Here is a 17,746-nt window from a genome sequence, read left to right as displayed (position 1 = left end):
GATACACTGAAGAAGTGGGTAAACAAAGAAGGTATTCCACACACCTTTAAAAGCATCCTAGCAGCAGTTATTCTGAATGTGAAATGACGCTTTCAAAAATCGACACTTGGGGTTTATAGAGAAAAACACAACCAAGACCAAAAGCGTGTGAAAACACTGAGTGGTACTTGTAGTGTTCTTTTAATCTGAAAAACCTAGCACTACAATACAGGACAGTAATGCCGTATGTCTGCCCAGGATACCCATTTCCTTTTAACAGCTCAGTAAACCCTGGTCGTGGATTGCCACGCTGGTTGAAAGCACCGCTTTAAACCCATCCAGTTACACCAAAAAACACCAGATTTAACGACAGTTTTATTCCCATTCTCTGATCCCATTATGCATTGCAGGATTTCCATTGGTCCCATATGCCACCACTTCACCAATTAAGTTCTTGCGTGTTAGATGTTAGCGGGTAAGAAGAATTGGTGGCATGTGTCAATGTAAACATCAAAGTAAACAACGCGGTAGAGAGGTATGAGGGTTGGTCAAACAAATACTCATACAACCTTGGGCTGAAAGACTTCAGTCTTCAGTGAAGATATTTAAAGAGTTTGAGGAACTGAAATAATTTAGAAACCCTTTATATCCAACTTTAAAATGACTTCCGCAATGCTGGCTTATAATAAACAAAACAAAAAAAACTAGAAGACCAGAGTCGTCATCCCTTATCAGCCTGAAACACACACACCGTAAGACTGCATTCTCTCCCACTGACGCACACCACGCATGCATTCTCCCAAAAGCCACGAAATCAAGATCATCCCAGCTCCGAAAAAAGACTAGCACAAGACAATTTCTAAATAACTATATTTACACAATATTTCCTTTGTTTTACAGAGACCTCTATTTAAAAGTATAAAATACAAAAAAAAAAAAAAAAAAAAAAAGATTCAGCATCAAATGTACATATAAAAATAAGATCTATTTTCTCCTGGACAACAGGAAATGCATACGTACAAAAAATATATATATATTTATAAACATACACAAGGCCCTGACACACAAACACACGGATGAACAACACATTACTGAGACTCCAAAGAGCAAACGAGCTCATGGATGGGGGGAATGCAATGTGCCTGTTAGCCTGCTAGCCTTGCAGCCCTTCCACTGAATTGGGGCTGGGCCAGGCGCGTACTCATTTTTAAGAGACGACGGCAGGGAGGAGATCTCTGATTAATACTGCTATGTGTCTGTAAGAGGACATGATACAGCAGGGCTGGCCAACCCATTTCCTGGAGATCCAGTGTCCTGCAGATTTTCACTCCACCCTTATGCCACACTTCATTTAACTGTTCGAGCTCTCCACGAGCAGCTAAGTAGCAGAATCAGGAGTGCCAAAGTAAGAGTTGAAATGAAACCCTGCAGGACGGTAGATCTCCAAGAACGGGGTTGGGCAGCCCTGTCTTACGGGGTGTAAGTGCATGTGTGGAGATGATCTTACGTAGGGAGTGAGATTATACGCAATAGCATGACCCTTAGCGCCAGCTGGTCCAGCTGATTTCATAGCTAGGAATCTACATATTGGTTGCCACAACCTCGGAACTCCTGAGAACCACAGAAACTGACACGCCCTCCCACCCCTCCTGAGCTCCTTGTGTGTGTGACTACAGGATAAAAACCGTGAGGAGTTTGCTCATCCATGCGCTGTGACTGGAATCAGTGGTTTCAAACTGAGCCACAGGTTCAGTAGTACAATATTCATCTTTACACTTTCAGCCCAGAGAACACTTCAGACTACAGGCTTTTGGTCCTGTGTGCGAGCTTCATACGTTACAAAACAACTCGCACACAAATGTAACAGACATACTGTCCAACTCAGTGCCCATTGGCTGATAACACAAAGTTTTCAGTGACCCCACATACACCATCAGTGATTGGCTGGTAAACAACTTTCTCTCCCTGGCTGGAAAATCGTCATGCTCATTGGTGATTGGCCAGTAGCTCGTCCAGATCATCCATCCAGTCCTGCGTTGTCTGGTTCTTCAGTAACGTTTCCATGAGGTCATTCTCTCCAGGGAAGCTGGGCAAACCATTCCCCGACTGGGCGTTGTAGCTGAACGAAAGCTCCTGATTGGCTGTCCTGTTCACGGGGTAGCCCTGGTTGCACTGCAGGCTGGTACGGTTGGTCATCTGGCTGCTCTGGGCTTGGCTGAAGGCACCGAGGTCAGGCAGGTTGACGCTCGACATCACCTGCTGACTCTGTTGCTGGGGGGGCGGGGCTAGGGGCTGACCCTGCTGCTGGGGGGGTGGGGCCAGCGACTGGGGGTGCTGCTGTGGGGCGAGGGTGGGGTTCGTCCTTTGCTGGGGAAGCGCGGCCATCATCTGGGCGGAGTTCATGGCACCGAGGGGCCGGCCGCTGTTCAGGCCCGCCTGGGAAAAGGGGGTGGAGCCAGGCAGCTTGGGGAGGCGGGACTGCGCGTGGAAGGAGGGGTTACCGAAGACCTGGAGGCCCCCGTTCCCGGCGGCTGCTTGGGTGGTCATGGCCTGCTGCATGCCCGGGTGCTGCTGCTGCCAGGCCTGAGGCTGCATGGGCACCCCACCGGGCAGAGCGTTTGGCAGCGCGTTAGAGAGCGTGTTAGGGAGGGAACCGGGCATGGTGTTGGGCATGCGCGCCAGCTGCTGCTGCTGCTGCTGTTTGAGCAGGGCCGCGTTGGGCTGGCTCTTGTGGTGCTGCTGCTGGGCCAGCAGGTTCTGGTTCTGCCGGTAGGCCACCGGCATGGCGTTGCCCGGCGCCCGCTGCGTCTGGGCCGCGTGGGGGTGGAGGCTCATGCTGCTGTAGGGCGCCATGTCTGCCTGACTGGCAGCGGGGGGCGCCACGCCGCCGGGACCTCCGCTCTGCCCCACCCCCATTCCCATCATGCTCTGCGCCTGAGGGAACATTCGCTGCCCTCCTGGGGCGGAGCCACAAGGCAGGCCCACGGCCCCCAGAGACTGGGAGGAGCCTATAGGACAGTGGAGAGAGGAGGGGACAGGAAGTCAACCAATAACATTAAATCAATTACACAGGACTGTACCAGGATATTGGCGGGTCGTCTGTACATTCAGGTAAAATGTGTATATTTACTATATCAGGGCATGGGGGAAAAGGGTCAGGATCTTAATTTAATGCCTGGAGAAATATGCCTCCTTCACTGAGTGGAGAGATGAAGATGCGTGGGGAGGTCACAGACAGCTGAGCTCTTTCACAGAGTGGACAGTGAGAGTGCTGGGGGAGATCACAGACACAGAGACAGCTGAGCTCTTTCACAGAGCGGACAGATAAAGATGCTGGGGGAGATCACAGACACAGAGACAGCTGAGCTCTTTCACAGAGTGGACAGTGAGAGTGCTGGGGGAGATCACAGGCACACAGACGGCTGATCTCTTTCACAGAGTGGACAGTGAGAGTGCTGGGGGAGATCACAGACACAGAGACAGCTGAGCTCTTTCACAGAGTGGACAGATAAAGATGCTGGGGGAGATCACAGGCACACAGACGGCTGAGCTCTTTCACAGAGTGGACAGATAAAGATGCTGGGAGAGAACACAGGCACACAGACAGTGACAGCCTCCCTCTGCATTTGCTTATTCCTCAGCAGCCTCAGTCGGCGCTGCACAGTCATTCAAATTAGCGCGCATCATTTGTGTTACAGCTGGAACATTTGTTTAAGACACAAAGGAAGGACTGTGAGGCGAGATTACAGCAGGCATAATAATATTCTAACAGGAAGCCCATTACTGGGAGCCTGCAGCCCTTTCCTTCCCTCTGCACAGACACACAGGCGGGGAGAATGGGAGCAGTGGTGTACCTGTGAACTGGTTAACCTGCTGTTGCTGTTGCTGCTGCTGCTGCTGCTGAAAGGCATGCTGGGAATTCTGCTGGTCCTGATACTGAGGTGGTGGGCGGGTCAGGTGCCTCTGCAGCTGCTGCTCCTGCTGCTGCCGCTGTTTCTCCTGAAATAACAGCAGTGGTAAAATCACGCCATTTTCAAACAGCGTACACAAACACACACGTGTGTACTTGGGTCAATGCGCACTCACACAATCTCACACGCAGGCCATTGATATAGACAGCACACAATCACCACACCCCACGCACACTGTCCAAAGACATAGCAAATATACAGTACAGCTTACATAGTCAACATAAGCAAGACACACAAGAGCTCAACACACAAGGTGCATCAATGCCCCAGAGTACTGCCCTCCATAATCGATGCAAGACACTTACACCATTACCTCAATTATCCTTTTCCCAAACACTTAGAGCATAACTTTAATCATTACCCAGGATAAGTTACTCAGGGCAAGAATTTCCTGCAGTCACATACCATGAAGAAAAACAAAATCACCCCTTCCTTACATAAGCAGTGAAGAAAAGTTTGCTTCACGTCGCCGCCTAGGGGTAGTACAAGGAATTATCTGTACGGTCAGGTAAAACGTGTACAAACCAACACTGCCCCCACGTGAATGTCTAACTTATACTTCCCAAATCCGTCTCATGAAAAGGCAAGGTGACAACACCGCAGAACACAAGCAGTACCTAAAGAACTCAACACACACACACAAAACAAACCGGCCCACACTGACTTTGCAAGGACCCACACAGAACCATGTGCTCCATTTGATGGCAATCAAAATATATTTTTTAAAAAGAGGTTGTTTAAAAATGGGGGGGGAGGGGTGAGATTCTTGTTCCTTACTAGATAATAAAAACTGCATTCTTTAAATTCATCAAGTTATGAAATAACAAAAAAGCCAAGCAGCCCAACCCTATATCTACACTAAAACTACAGTTGATGATACACTGTCATATTGAGGGATGTCCTGCAGTTTTATTCAGAAAAATTACAATACAAAACTATATACATATTATATTGCTTTCCAACGAGCAGAATGAACACCTAACGGGGGCAGTAGAATTATACTCGCTATGGATATCTGTTTTTTTGGATATGCAGAGCCCTTTAACTGAATGGATAACTCAGGCTACCTGCTGTCTGAAATGGCCGCCTTGTTAGCTTGGGCTAACCGGCTGCGTGGGCCACACGTGAACGCTTTTGTGAACACAGCAGGAAGCGCTCGAAAGAAAGAAAGCCTGACGTTTCCCAGAAAAAACGTGATCCCATTTTCTGAAAAGGTGCATCCTGCATCGTTTGGCAGAACATCACCATTTAGGTGATAAATCTAAATCTCAAAGGGCGCGGACTTGCTTAAATTTGGAGGCGAAAGCAACGAACCAGTTCAGTTTTTTCACACGCTCTCTTTCATAAGAACATGTACAACAGAAAATGACCATCTCTTCTTTTTTTTTTTCTTTTTTACAAATGAAAGCTTCATATATACAAGCTTACGGAGCCTATATTACGCATTTCTATGCAGGGTGCAGTGAGCTCCATTTGGAGCCTCATCGCTTTTCTCCATGTCATGACTGCACTTGTGTATTTAAGCAAAGTCACAGAACTCCATCTTCCATAAACAGACCCTTAGGTTTTCCTGTGGGATGACCCCTGACCTCTGACCTCTCACCTGTTCGGCCAAGATCTGCTGCCGCTGGCCCATCAAGAACTGCATCTGCTGCTGCTGCTTCAGAGCGGCCGCCTGGCTGCTCATGTACGCCGCGTTGCCGTGGTTTCCCGCCATGGCGTTGCCGGGCGGCTGGGTCGCCATGGTTGCAGGGGGTCCCGGGATGTGGGCGCCAGCTGGGTAAGCATTCTGCTCCTGCTGGGGGAAAAACTGTGTGTAATTACACAGTCCTCCACCAGAGGGAGCACCACAAAAACCAAAACTACAACCATAGGTCTATTGCCTCTCTCATACAAGTACTATTGGGAAGTCCAGGTTGTGAGTGCTAACAAACTATCACTGAACCTCTGTACATCGGCACTTAAGATTTGTTATTTAAAACAACAACCACTGGTTTAACAGTGCTATTGTTGGGTCTGATGGGTCAAATGCATGTTTTAAGAAAGCTAGAAAATAGTTACAAAAATATCTGAAACTGCAGACATAAAATTAAATGCATCTGTGCGATTATAGGGACTGATCGACCAATGAGATCAGGGGGTGTCTCGTGGCGTAGCCTGTAGAGCACTGTCCACATGCTCATAACGAGCCGTGACGTCGGCGGTTCCGACCGCGCGACCTTTATCGCATGTCTCTCCCTCTCTCTCTCTCTACACTGTCCTATCCAATAAAGCTGGAAAAAAGTCCAAAAAACATTTAAAAAAAAAAAAAAAAAAAAAAAAAAAAAATTTTTTAAAACCAAATGAGATCAGTGTCTGACAGTCAGGTGACAGAATGAATCCCTGATGTCATCACAGGGCGAGCAGAACTGCACGCTCATGCACAGGAATGCCAGAGCAAGAGCAACAGGTCTTCAGCAGAGCGTGTGCAGTCTGACGCGCTGAACGCTTGTGATGTTGTGGTCTGGCAGCGCAGAAGGAGCAGTATTTATATTTTTAAAAATGTGTCTCGCGAGAAAAACCAAGTGGGCCAGAGAACCTATATTTAAACTCTGAGGGGGAAAAAAAAGGCACGGAGAAGGATCCCAAAATACCCCAGGGAAGAAAACACTGAGGGGGCGAGAGGGTGGGGGTGGAGGAGGACTGCATGAAAGACAGCTTTGTCATCAAACCACCCCCCCTCCCCCCCCTCTCTCGCATACATGACGCCCCCACCCCCGCTCCCCTGCACCGGCTTCCTAGCAACCAGCTGCTTGACCCAGACACACAGAGGTATTGTTTTCTGTGACGAGGGTTTGAGCCAAACTCAGCAATAAAAAGAAAAATAAAAAAAACAACAGAAACAAAAAAAACACCCCCGCAGCATCAGTGACTACTGCAGCGTCAGCTCGATCAGTACGCCGGCTCGGTCTCTCTCTCTCCCCCTCTCTCTCTACCTCTCTCTCTCTCTCTCTCTCTCTCTCTCTCTCCACAGCCAGCCGAGGAGCCGACAAACCGGCTCGGCACAGAGCAGGCACCTGAGAGCGAGCCAGACCCTCCCCCCCTCCCCCTGCCCCTCCCCCTCCCTCACAGAGCAGAGCCGCACTTTCTAAAACCCCCTGGAGCCACAACGGCTTCGTGCTGGAGGAATTTCGCTCTCGATGCCGTGTGGGGGGGGGGGGGGGGGCGGCGGGGGGGGGTCTCGCCCGGATTTGGTTTTTTCCGGGCGGCAGCACGGCCGCCCAGGGCAAATTCTCTCCTGCGCGCAGACGCGGCAGGTTCAAAGACTGGAGAGCAGAGGTAAGAGACACGGCAAAGGCTGTACGCTGCGGTGTCTGCTGCTGAGGCCCTGCCTGTGTGTGAACCCTAAAGGGGTGGGGGGGGGGAGCACCGGGCTGGGCTGGGCGGGGCAGCGACTCACCTGGGCGTGGGGCAGGTGTGGCCGGAAGGGCAGCCCTGCTTTCTGCTTCATGGGTTGCTGGCGGATGAGGGACAGGAGGGCCGCCTTGCTCTGCGCAGACGAGGGGCCCTGGGGCCCCTGGGCCCCGTCGTAGTGGGACAGGGGCTTGGTGTTCGCGTAGTCCAGCATGGAGGGCTGCCCCCCTGCGGCGTTCTGGCTCAGCGCGTTGGGCGGCGGGTGGCTCAGCATGTTCGGGTGCGCCCCCGGCTGCATGTAAGGCCCCGCCCCTGCTTTGGGGGAGCCCTTGTTGGGCGGGGCAGGCATCAGCAGCTGCTTGGCGTTGGGGAAGTCCTGCTGGTACAGGGCGGGGCTGGATGGCTTCTCCAGGCTGTAGGCTCCGCCCAGCGGGCTTTGGGAGGGCGTGGCCTGCGACCACGACGACTGGGCGTTGGAGGCGTGGAATTTGGCCGCTTGCTGCTGCTGCTGCTGCTGCTGCTGCTGCTTCTGAAGCTGCGCCTGAGCCAGCTGCGCCTGCGTGAGCTGCGACTGCACCAGCTGCTTCTGCGTCAGCTGGGGCTGCGCCAGCTGCGGCTGCGTCATCTGCGACTGCGTCTGCATCAGCTGCGCCCTCTGCTGCTCGCGAGCGGCCAGCTGCTGCAGCTGCTGCGCGGGGGACAGGTCTTTGGGGGAGGAGGCGGGCAGGAGGAGGCCCTGCGGGAGGCGGGGGGCCTGGGAGGGCCCCACGGCCGGGGACGAGGCGGCCGCCGCCGGGGACCCGCAGGCCAGGGGCGGCCCGGGGATGGGCCGGACCTGAGGGGAGCTGGACGGGGGCTCCTGCTCGAAGACGGGCGGGGCCGGGGAGAACTCGGCCTTGATGTTGATGGGGTCCGCGGGCAGGGGGCCCGGAAGGCCGCCGCCCGCCAGCTCGGGGTCCTTGCGGTCCTCGAAGCCGTCGTTGAAGATGTCCTGCATGTCCTCGTACGGCACCGAGCCGCTCAGCTCCTCCATCAGCTCCTTCCACTCCTGCTCGTCCAGGTTGAGGTCGGGGAAGAGGCTGCTGTTCCCCATGCCGCCACCGGAGGGCAGCATGCAGGGCAGGATGTCCTCCACGGGCTCCTGCTTCATCTCCTTCAGCCGCGGGTCGGAGTCCTGGCCGCGGGCCGTGCCGGGGTCGGGGAGCCCCGCCCCGTTGTGGTCCCCGCCCTGCGAGCGCGTCCCGTTGGGCACCAGGGAGTCCAGGCCCACGCCGTGCTTGGTGTCCCGCGGGGAGAGGGGCGGGAGGCCGCCGTTAGCCGTCCCGTTCACGCCGCCCAGCACCCCGTCCTCCAGGCTGGCCTTCTTGGAGGGGGGGTAGCCGTCCCTGAAGCCGTTCACCTGCTCCCTGCTGAGGGGGGAGCCCGAGCTCTCCAACTTCCTCTTTACGGACTCCTGCAGCTGCGGACACAACGCACGTCAGTCAACAGCCAATAAAACACCAGCACCACAGCTAATAAACCACCAGCGCTACAGACCCTCAGCCAGTCATACTGGGAGCGCTGCAAACAGAACAAACAAACACAACCTTCCACAAAACACTACAAAACACAACCTTCCTAACAAAACACTACAAAACACAACCTTCCACACAAAGCACTACAAAACACAACCTTCCACACAAAGTACTACAAAACACAACCTTCCACACAAAGCACTACAAAACGCAACCTTCCACACAAAGCACTACAAAACACAACCTTCCACACAAAGTACTACAAAACACAACCTTCCACACAAAGCACTACAAAACGCAACCTTCCACACAAAACACTACAAAACACAACCTTCCACACAAAGTACTACAAAACACAACCTTCCACACAAAGCACTACAAAACGCAACCTTCCACACAAAACACAACACTAAACTACAAAACACAGCCTTCCACACAAAACACAACCCTAAACTACAAAACACAGCCTTCCACACAAAACATTACAATGCAAAGGACTGTTACTGCCACCAGAGAAGGAGTTACATAACATCCCACACCCAGCTATTAGACCTGGGTCAAACATGCATTCAAATTAGCCTATATTAACACTGCACTAATCATATTTGAATAATTGCTTCTTCAAAAGCACATAGAGCTTCAAATAGCCTACTCAATTTGAAAGTATGATTTGTTTTTAAATGCATGTTCAAACTTCAGCATAGTGACAATTAGTGAAGTGACCGCTGGTATAGTGACCACAATTAGTAGTGAATGCAATCAATATAGCGAGTACAGTAACTGTATGATCTGTTTCTAAATGCGTGTTCAAACATTTTTTAAATACACAGCATTTGCTGTTTAGTAAAAGAAGTCAATCCACAGCCATTGTGGAATGTAGATGGACTACATTTAGTGCAGCGTCTGTAATTAGCACAGTGCAGAAGCTATGTGCAGCTGAATGTGATGCTATGCAAGTGGAAATGACCTGCTTAAATGGCTTCAAAGCTAACTGTAAAGCTTCTGAAATTGAATTTTTTTTCCCCACACTTAAAACATATATGGATTTGGGTTTGCACGTCTGCAATTAGACCACATCCTAAAATTTTGGAAATAAAAAGCAATCTCACACACACACGAGCGTGCGCGCACAACACACACACACACACACACACAATAGTATCATGCACGATTTGCAATCTTCTACTTCCGATTTTAATCCTTTCCAGAGGAGATAGAATATCCATTTTAAATGTGAGCCTCTCTCAGACTTAAAAGCATGAAAAGCTTCCCTGGCCTCCGGAGGCATGCACTCTGCCAGAAAAGCAGATCCATATGAGCTGCTGAGGGCAATGGGACAGAAAACAGACCAGTCAAGTGACAGTTCATCTCCAGCCACACCCATAATGTATCATGGTGAGAGCCCGAAATGCTATTAATGTATTCTGGCTCCTCAAGGCCACCGTAGCTCCACCGGGCACCTATCCCATGGTGTAGGCACCGGAGGCACCTGCGTGGGAGGGGCTGCTGAAGGTAAGATATAAAAGACACCGCAGGTGTCTCTTGTCAAGCATGTACGATGGGCAGCTAAGAGCTTCCTTGCACATTCGCTTAAGGGGTACAGTCCACTGACTGCCCAGAGTATGATGGGATAGAATTAAACTGCTGCGTTCGCAACGTTTACTTACAACACATATCTTAATACTCTGATTTTCTTTCCTCATTTTGGAGTTAGCCAGTGGTCAAAATCACTTTCTACTTGTTTACCGTGAACGCAAAAATACACCCACACAAAGATGTCGGGTGAGAGTCCACTTTTGCTGAGGTGATCGAAGAGCAATGCTGAGGACCAAGTGGGTTCAACTCGCCACTGCTGTGCACAATTTAGAGCAGCTAAAGAAACCAGACCAAAAGATCCCAGGCTGGACTGTCTTTGCTTCAGGATCTGGTCAGAATTGGTCATAGAGTGAAAGCTCTCTCAGAGTACAGGCACTCCCCTTTCCAGACAGAACTGTGAGATCCCAGACCCAGAACAGTGTTGTACTGTCTGCCTGTGGAGACCCAGCTGGATGTACTCAAAACACACGACTCGTTTGATCTGGCCTAGTGTCTTCCTCACTACAACAAACTGAAGGAGCACACCCAAGGAACATTCAGTGCCTCCAGCAAACGCTGGTCCTTTGATCTGGTTCATGCTACACACAGTGCCCTCTGGAAAACAACACTTGGCCTGACCAGCTAAACCTGAGCTCCCAGCAAAACTGATTGTTTGCTCAGGTCTGTTCGTATGCTCAATGGTTGCAGAAAAGCGGCAAGCGCTTCATCTGACAGTCTGAAAAAAAAATAAAGAATTAGCTCCTGATCTGGCCCGTGTCTCACTCTGAGCTCCAGGCAAACGCTGCTCGTTTGATCAGGCCTGTTCCACGCCCAGTTCATTTTCAGAGCACACAGCCCGCTCTGTTGCGCCTGTGACTTGGCGTGTGTGCCGTTTCATGTGGCCCGCTGCGCTGGGCCGAAACGAGCGTGGATCGTCTGATCTGGCCTGTCTCCACAGGAGAGAAAGGGAGTGACTCACTTCCAGGGCCACAGAACCTGAAAGACTGGTTTCTGCTGTGCCTTCAATCTCAACCTTCCAACACCCCCCCGTCCACCCCCCCTTTCCCTCCGTCCGCCCCGCCCCCCCCCCCACCCACCCAAAAAAACCTCAGCCGCATGAAACTAATTACCATCTGTATGGACGAGAGGCCACAACAAAAGAGCAGGAGCGCAGGCTTCAATGAGGCAAGGAAGCGTGCCGAATTCCTGCCGCGGCACAGCCAAGCGGCGCGGCCCTTTGAAGCTCCGCCGCGACAATGGCGCTAACTAGGGTCCGCCAGGCCCGAGCGCCGGCCCGTTCTGAGGGGGGGGGGCTAACTAGGGTCCGCCAGGCCGGAGCGCTGGCCCGTTCTGGGGGGGGGGGGGCTAACTGGGGTCCACAGGGCCCGAGCGCTGGCCCGTTCTGAGGGGGGGGGCTAACTGGGGTCCACAGGGCCCGAGCGCTGGCCCGTTCTGAGGGGGGGGGCTAACTGGGGTCCGCCAGGCCCGAGCGCTGGCCCGTTCTGGGGGGGGGGGGCTAACTGGGGTCCACAGGGCCCGAGCGCTGGCCCGTTCTGAGGGGGGGGGCTAACTGGGGTCCACAGGGCCCGAGCGCTGGTCCATTCTGGGGCGGGGGGTCTAACTGGGGTCCGCAGCGCACGAGCTCTGGACCGATTAACCCTTCGGGTGACGGGGCAACAGCAAGGTGGCGGGAGGGTGATCGTTTCCAGCGGCACTGGACCCCGCCCACATCGCACTTCGCATTCTGCAGTGTCAACAGGAACCGCCAACTCTGCCCATTTGAATCGTGTGGGCACTTGGCTGTAAAATGATAGACCGCGTCATAAATGCCAGTCTCCCAATCGAGGAGCTTCAAAAAAGTTTATACTTCCTTAGCTACGGATACTTCACATCTGTGCTGTACACGCCCATAGCAACAGTCATCCCGCCTACTGCTCTGTGACGTTACCTCAGGTGAACCTGTGTAAAAGCCTAAATAATAACCCATGAGCAGCATTACACAAGGCCAGCCCTCTAGTCTGTGTAAAACTGAAAAGAATTTGCTCATTTTAAAGTCTGTTAGCACTGCCGATTCAAAACTGGCTATAAAGTAGAAGCTTGCTTTAAACTGTATGGTTAGTAGGCCAAGGGTATCCATTATGTTTGAATATAGCAAGCTAGTCTTGTACAAAAATGCTCCCATTAAGCTTCATTAATCTGTGAGGAGAGCGGAGAGACTGAATACAAGGGTAAGCAAAAAAAGTACAAAACAAAATGTAAAAACCAAACCTTGTAGGTTAGGATAAAAGGCGTTATGTAACATGAATGATACCACATTAACTATTTTCTGCCATTTAGGTGGAAGCAGTCTCTGGTGTGAAACACCAGTACAATAATGTAGTGAACAAAAGTTGTTGTTCACTACATTGTGTAGGTGACCAAACCTGTTGTGGTTGAAAGGCCAAAGTCAGACATTCAAAAACATGTTTTCCCCAATTAAAAATAAAGGGCTAATCCTTACCCGGTCCTATTAGAATCTTTCATTTGACCAGCAGATGGAGTTATCCAGAGCAACTGACATGTTTCAAATGCGATTAAAAATAAAAATAACTGAGTCCCAATAACGGCATAGAAAGATAAAGTTCACCCCGGCACTGAGGTAACACATCTTTGAAATAGGCACAACAAAATGTGACCTTGGACCTGAACTTACAAAGCTCACATCTGCTGTTTTAAGCAGGCCAAATCTAATCATAGAACTATACTTAAATGCACTGCTATGCTCTATCAAAAAAAGGGTTTGTAATACTGAACCGACGTCTGACTAAAGTAGGATAATTCAGGAAATGATCCTTCCAATAGGCTGAATTTTAAAAGTTCTACAATGGACTGGCTGTTCAACCGGAGGTTTCAGATTTTTGTCGAACAAATGTATTATACAAAAGAAACTACACACGTTTTAAACAGAATCACTACTGAGCAATCATTCTAGTACAGGAAGCAGAAAATCCTGGCGGATTGCGGGGTTGTCAGACAGCTTATCTGGTTAAAGGATTCATTCCCAGTGTAGGGACACACCCCTTGGAGTGGCGTTGACTCTTCTAAGTGCAAGTGATGAAGGTAATAATTATCACAAAAGGAGGGAGGGGTTTCAATCAGCAGAGCTGTCAATCACCACACAACGGTGACTCCTCTGGGCAACTGCAGGCTGCACAGTGCAGGCCGCTTGGGAAGTGTAGTCTTCTCCTGTGCAACGTCCCTGCAGCGCAGCTGGTGGACTAGCAGACCAATAAAGAGCTGGCAGCACACGCATGTGTTCTTGTACATTTACAGAGGAGGCTGCAGTGACTATGAATAGGGTCTGGCCAATTGAGTAGCTTTTCCCTCAACAACTATGGTACAACGGTGGCCATTGTTACATGCGCAGATGTAAACGCAACTGGCAATCCTGCTAAAAGTCAGTAATTGTTCCAACAGAGAAAGGCCCAAGTCATAGGAGCCCTTAAGGCCAGAACTGTGTTTTGAGTCATAAGAAAATCTCTTGTCATTTCTGTGGCCTGATATCATGTTTTAAAGACGCATCACTTAAGCCACACCTACAAAGTATTCATTTATTTTTAAAAGGTGACCACTGTCGGCTGAACTTTTCACTAGCAGGCACCTACTTCATTGTCTAACAAACATCAACTGGTGATTTATATTTTTTGCATAGAGGGGTCAGATTCGACACTGTTAAATTGGAAGGGTGCAAAATAAAGTAATGGCCCCACTGAAAGGTTGGAGTAACTGGAAAATAGCAATGCTAACTGAGGATGCTTTAAAGTAAGTACAGGTTCGCTGCAAAACGGTTGGGGTTCAGATGAGGGTCGAGTTAGCAGATCCCAGACCAGCACTTGAGGGGGCACCATTCTGTCCTAAATCTCTCACAAACAACTGGAAGGATCATGTGACAGAAAGCAGCCAGTGTTGGGCCACCGCTGAAACAGTCAGTGGCAGTCCAGCAGTTAAAGTTCTCCTGGACTTTTTAAGTACTGCATACGACAGTCGGTAAAGTAGCTAAGTAATTTAGTCTCACCAAGGATCAGGTGAGCAGAACAACTCGGGCAGGCTCATTAAAGCGCGCCACATTATATGGGCTACATAAGTACCTTAGCGATGTGCAGTTTAGCCTTCACATTAATATTTGCAGAGCCGATTGGCCTCACGTGTAAGGGTTGAATTGCGCGTGCCAAATCGCAGTAGTAACAGTGTGATCCATACTTGCAGTTATGCTGTCCAGGCCAACCCGAGCACATTTTAGACAAATGTAATAAAATCCTAACTCTGTGGTCGGCCACTTACCGCGAGCCGAGTGTTGTTCCTGCTCTCTGCAGCTGCACTGTCGGCAGGGTCTGAAGTACTGCCGCCGGTGCCTGTGGCTCTCAGCCCCGTCTGGTCAGATGCTGGCGGCGGCTGCCTGTGCTTGCTCGACCGCTTGGCCTTGGTCTGCAGGCAGCGCTGGTGCAGTGCGAAAGTTTGTTGCTGGTCCAACTCCAACCGCTCCCTCGCAGTGTTGTCGTATCGGCTCTCGCAGCTGGTGTGATGCCGCCGGAAGAGTTCGATCCGCCGGCGGAGTCGGTCCATCACTGCGCTGTGTCGCGGCACAACAAAGTCCGCCATCATCAATAAGCATATAAACCTTGAGTAGTACTTGGGGCTTCGAATTCAATTGTTCTGATGAAATAAATAATGCTAAAGTTGCGCCTCTCTGCGTGGGCGTTTTCTTTTTCCTTTACAAATCCAGAACCACTTCCATGTTGTCAAATTTTCCCTACTTTCCTCCAAATTACAATCAAAAACAGTAATTAACCCGTTATTTAGCCTTGACTACCGGTATTCTAGTGAACAACATAAGTCGGGCAGAGGGTGACCAACCACGCTGCAAAGCAATGTCAGATTTCTGCATAATAAAGTAACGTCAAAATTAAAGTTCCATTAACACAAGCCAACAATGAGTGTTGTTATAACCCACAAACATTCTGATTTAACTCTACAACCACCTAGGTAGACGTAGCCTACAATCTCGGCTATTTACTTAGCGAGCTAACTTGCTACCTGTGGTCATAAGGCCATATAAAAAAATCTCGTTAACATCCATCGCATTGTGAACAGACAAGTTTGAGAAATGTTTCGCTACATATTCATTTCGGAAGGATCTGTGCCTAGTCAGTTTACTGCCGTCCTGACGAAAACTTCAACAAGCATGGAACAATAAATTCAGCAATGGAAATACGACCAGCTAGCTCCGGCTAAACTTTCCCCTAAAGTTTCCAAGTTAGCCAACTAAAACCACTAAAAGTACCACGTTCTCGGACTACGTTAACTCGAAAACTACATGGTTTTGATAGTTCTCTCAGTCGACCAACAACATATTTTGTGGAAAAACACACTTTCTGCCCTTCAGTTTCACATATGAACGTCGGTTACAAGTAAAAACTACCGCTAGCTAATTTTAAAAGCTAACGTTAGCCAGCAACTCTCGTCTCATTCTGGAAAGCGAGTAAACTGGCAAGCTAGCAAACTTAGCTATTTAAAACCGACACAACCATTTCCCCAGCCAGCTGGTTACATGGATGAAACAACCACCTTGTCCTAACATTTTGCCAATTGATGAAACGGAATTATTACACGGAAGAATCTCTCTCTATAAAATAAACTCAAAGTAACTTAAAAACTCGAAACAGCTGATCACTGGTTCTAGTGCACTATTCGATAGGTCTACCTACATTACTAGCTGAATACCTTGCAAGTTACGGATGTAACAAAATATGATATTGTCGCTTTGGTCAAATGTATCCCAGTCAGGACTACGCCCGGAAACTCAGACCCACCGACTTGGAACCCCAGAAATATTAAGAACGAAAAACAAAATGTAGCAACAAACTAGCCAAACTCTGTTGTGCTGTCTCTATTGTTTTCCAATGAACAAGCAGCCCTCCGTCGCCATCTTGAAACAAGTTTTTTTTCTTTTTTCTCTTTTTTTCTCTAAGCTTTTGCATCACAGCATAGCGTCACGAAACCAGTGCTGCACACCCGCCCATCTCATTGATTGACAACAGAATCGAACAATCGGAATCCACATATTCACACGAGATGAGTGTAAAACGTGAAAAAATGCTGTCTAATCCAGTTCACAAACTAGAGACGTTTTTCAAAGATTTGCGTGGGCGGGTGGCAAACAGTCAAACATTTTTAAATCACCATTTTCTCACACGGGAATTCTTTCAGCAATTCTGTACCGTTTGCATCTTAGGAAACAAATCTGAAAAAGTTTCAAGATGTAGGCTATATAAACTATATCGTATCGTACTACCAATATGATAAAATAAATCGTATCAATAAACAGAATAAATCATTACCAAACAAATAGTGTTACAGCAATGACCCAATCATATGCACTCCTCCCCAATATCGTTAAAATATTTAAGTGTTACCTCTAAAGATCTCAATGGCCTACATGTTGTTATAATGCTACTTAATATCATAGACCAGTGAATGTTGGCCAGCGAGTAGACTAGCCTACACGACTGCATTTGTAATGATAAACTTTACAAAAACATATGTCTACGTATTTGCAACGCCACTGCGCCACTGTACGAGTACAGGTGACTCCTGACATAGCCGAAGTCAAGAAAAACAGGCGTCAGTGACAATGTAAATAACGCTATCTGGAGACATTGGTGTGAACGCACTTCAAACAATAATGGTAATCAGCGCTCGAGCCCTCTCCCCGAATGAGGGCTTTCTTTTGGCCTACACGTTGGCTGCTGGGTCATGCAATGTCTGGACAGGCGCTAAAGGAGGAAAGCAATTATCACATACCATTCGGGATTGATTGCATGGGGGAACTTTCATCATAAATCGGCCGACCTGTTTGCTGGTTTCGTTGGGATCACTTACTTTTCGCTCCAGCGCAGACTGAACACCGAACCTTGGTGATGCCCGATTTCGTGCCTCTCTGTTCGGCGGCACCACTCCAGAGACCAGACACTACGCTGCTCTGAGCAGCTGCAGTGCTCTTAATTGTCAGGTCAAGATTATATAAAATGTCGTTATGCAATTAAAATGTTCATCTAACAAAGAAAACTTAACTGGCTGTAACTCCAGCATTTATATTTTTGTTCTTTTAAAATATTACACTCCCTTCTTGGCATGCAGTTGTTTAAATTGTACCGCGTAATTCCAGATACAGATGATGATGATGATGATGATGATGATGATGATGATGATGAAACCATTCTCTGCTTTTAAGGCTGCAAAGAAATTCTTAGATGGAGCTCTTTCATTGTATCCCGA

At 49.3% G+C, this 17,746-nt stretch overlaps 1 protein-coding gene across 3 annotated transcripts; it reads right to left on the bottom strand.

Moving 5' to 3' along the window:
* Positions 1 to 161: 161 nt before the first annotated feature.
* On the bottom strand, positions 162 to 17,494 carry maml1 (mastermind-like transcriptional coactivator 1). 3 transcript variants are annotated; one of them, XM_035409044.1, is made up of 6 exons: positions 17,351 to 17,494; positions 14,753 to 15,041; positions 7,390 to 8,802; positions 5,554 to 5,748; positions 3,834 to 3,978; positions 162 to 2,987 (listed from the first exon to the last, which is right to left on the bottom strand). In XM_035409044.1, the coding sequence occupies exons 2-6, from the start codon at positions 15,032 to 15,034 to the stop codon at positions 1,966 to 1,968; spliced, it is 3,057 nt and encodes a 1,018-aa protein (XP_035264935.1). In that variant the 5' UTR covers positions 15,035 to 15,041; positions 17,351 to 17,494; the 3' UTR covers positions 162 to 1,965. The 3 variants fall into 3 exon arrangements, with proteins under 3 accessions (XP_035264935.1, XP_035264932.1, XP_035264934.1); XM_035409041.1 differs by lacking the exon at positions 17,351 to 17,494 and having other exon boundaries at positions 14,753 to 16,443; XM_035409043.1 differs by lacking the exon at positions 17,351 to 17,494 and having other exon boundaries at positions 5,554 to 5,745; positions 14,753 to 16,443.
* Between the last annotated feature and the right edge of the window lie 252 nt (positions 17,495 to 17,746).

This window comes from Anguilla anguilla, chromosome 3, assembly GCF_013347855.1.
Source record: "Anguilla anguilla isolate fAngAng1 chromosome 3, fAngAng1.pri, whole genome shotgun sequence".
Taxonomy (NCBI): domain Eukaryota; kingdom Metazoa; phylum Chordata; class Actinopteri; order Anguilliformes; family Anguillidae; genus Anguilla; species Anguilla anguilla.
This window is presented reverse-complemented; position numbering and strand designations above follow the sequence as displayed.

What these genes read in the sequence shown, in the direction of transcription:
- maml1 (XM_035409041.1), bottom strand. Translation starts at nt 15,073, where the DNA reads ATGATGGCGGACTTTGTTGTGCCGCGACACAGCGCAGTGATGGACCGA. An exon ending in GGAACAACACTCGGCTCGCG is followed by an intron (nt 8,803 to 14,752) that starts GTAAGTGGCCGA and finishes TTGTGTCCGCAG; the next exon opens with CTGCAGGAGTCCGTAAAGAG. An exon ending in CACACCTGCCCCACGCCCAG is followed by an intron (nt 5,749 to 7,389) that starts GTGAGTCGCTGC and finishes TTTTTCCCCCAG; the next exon opens with CAGGAGCAGAATGCTTACCC.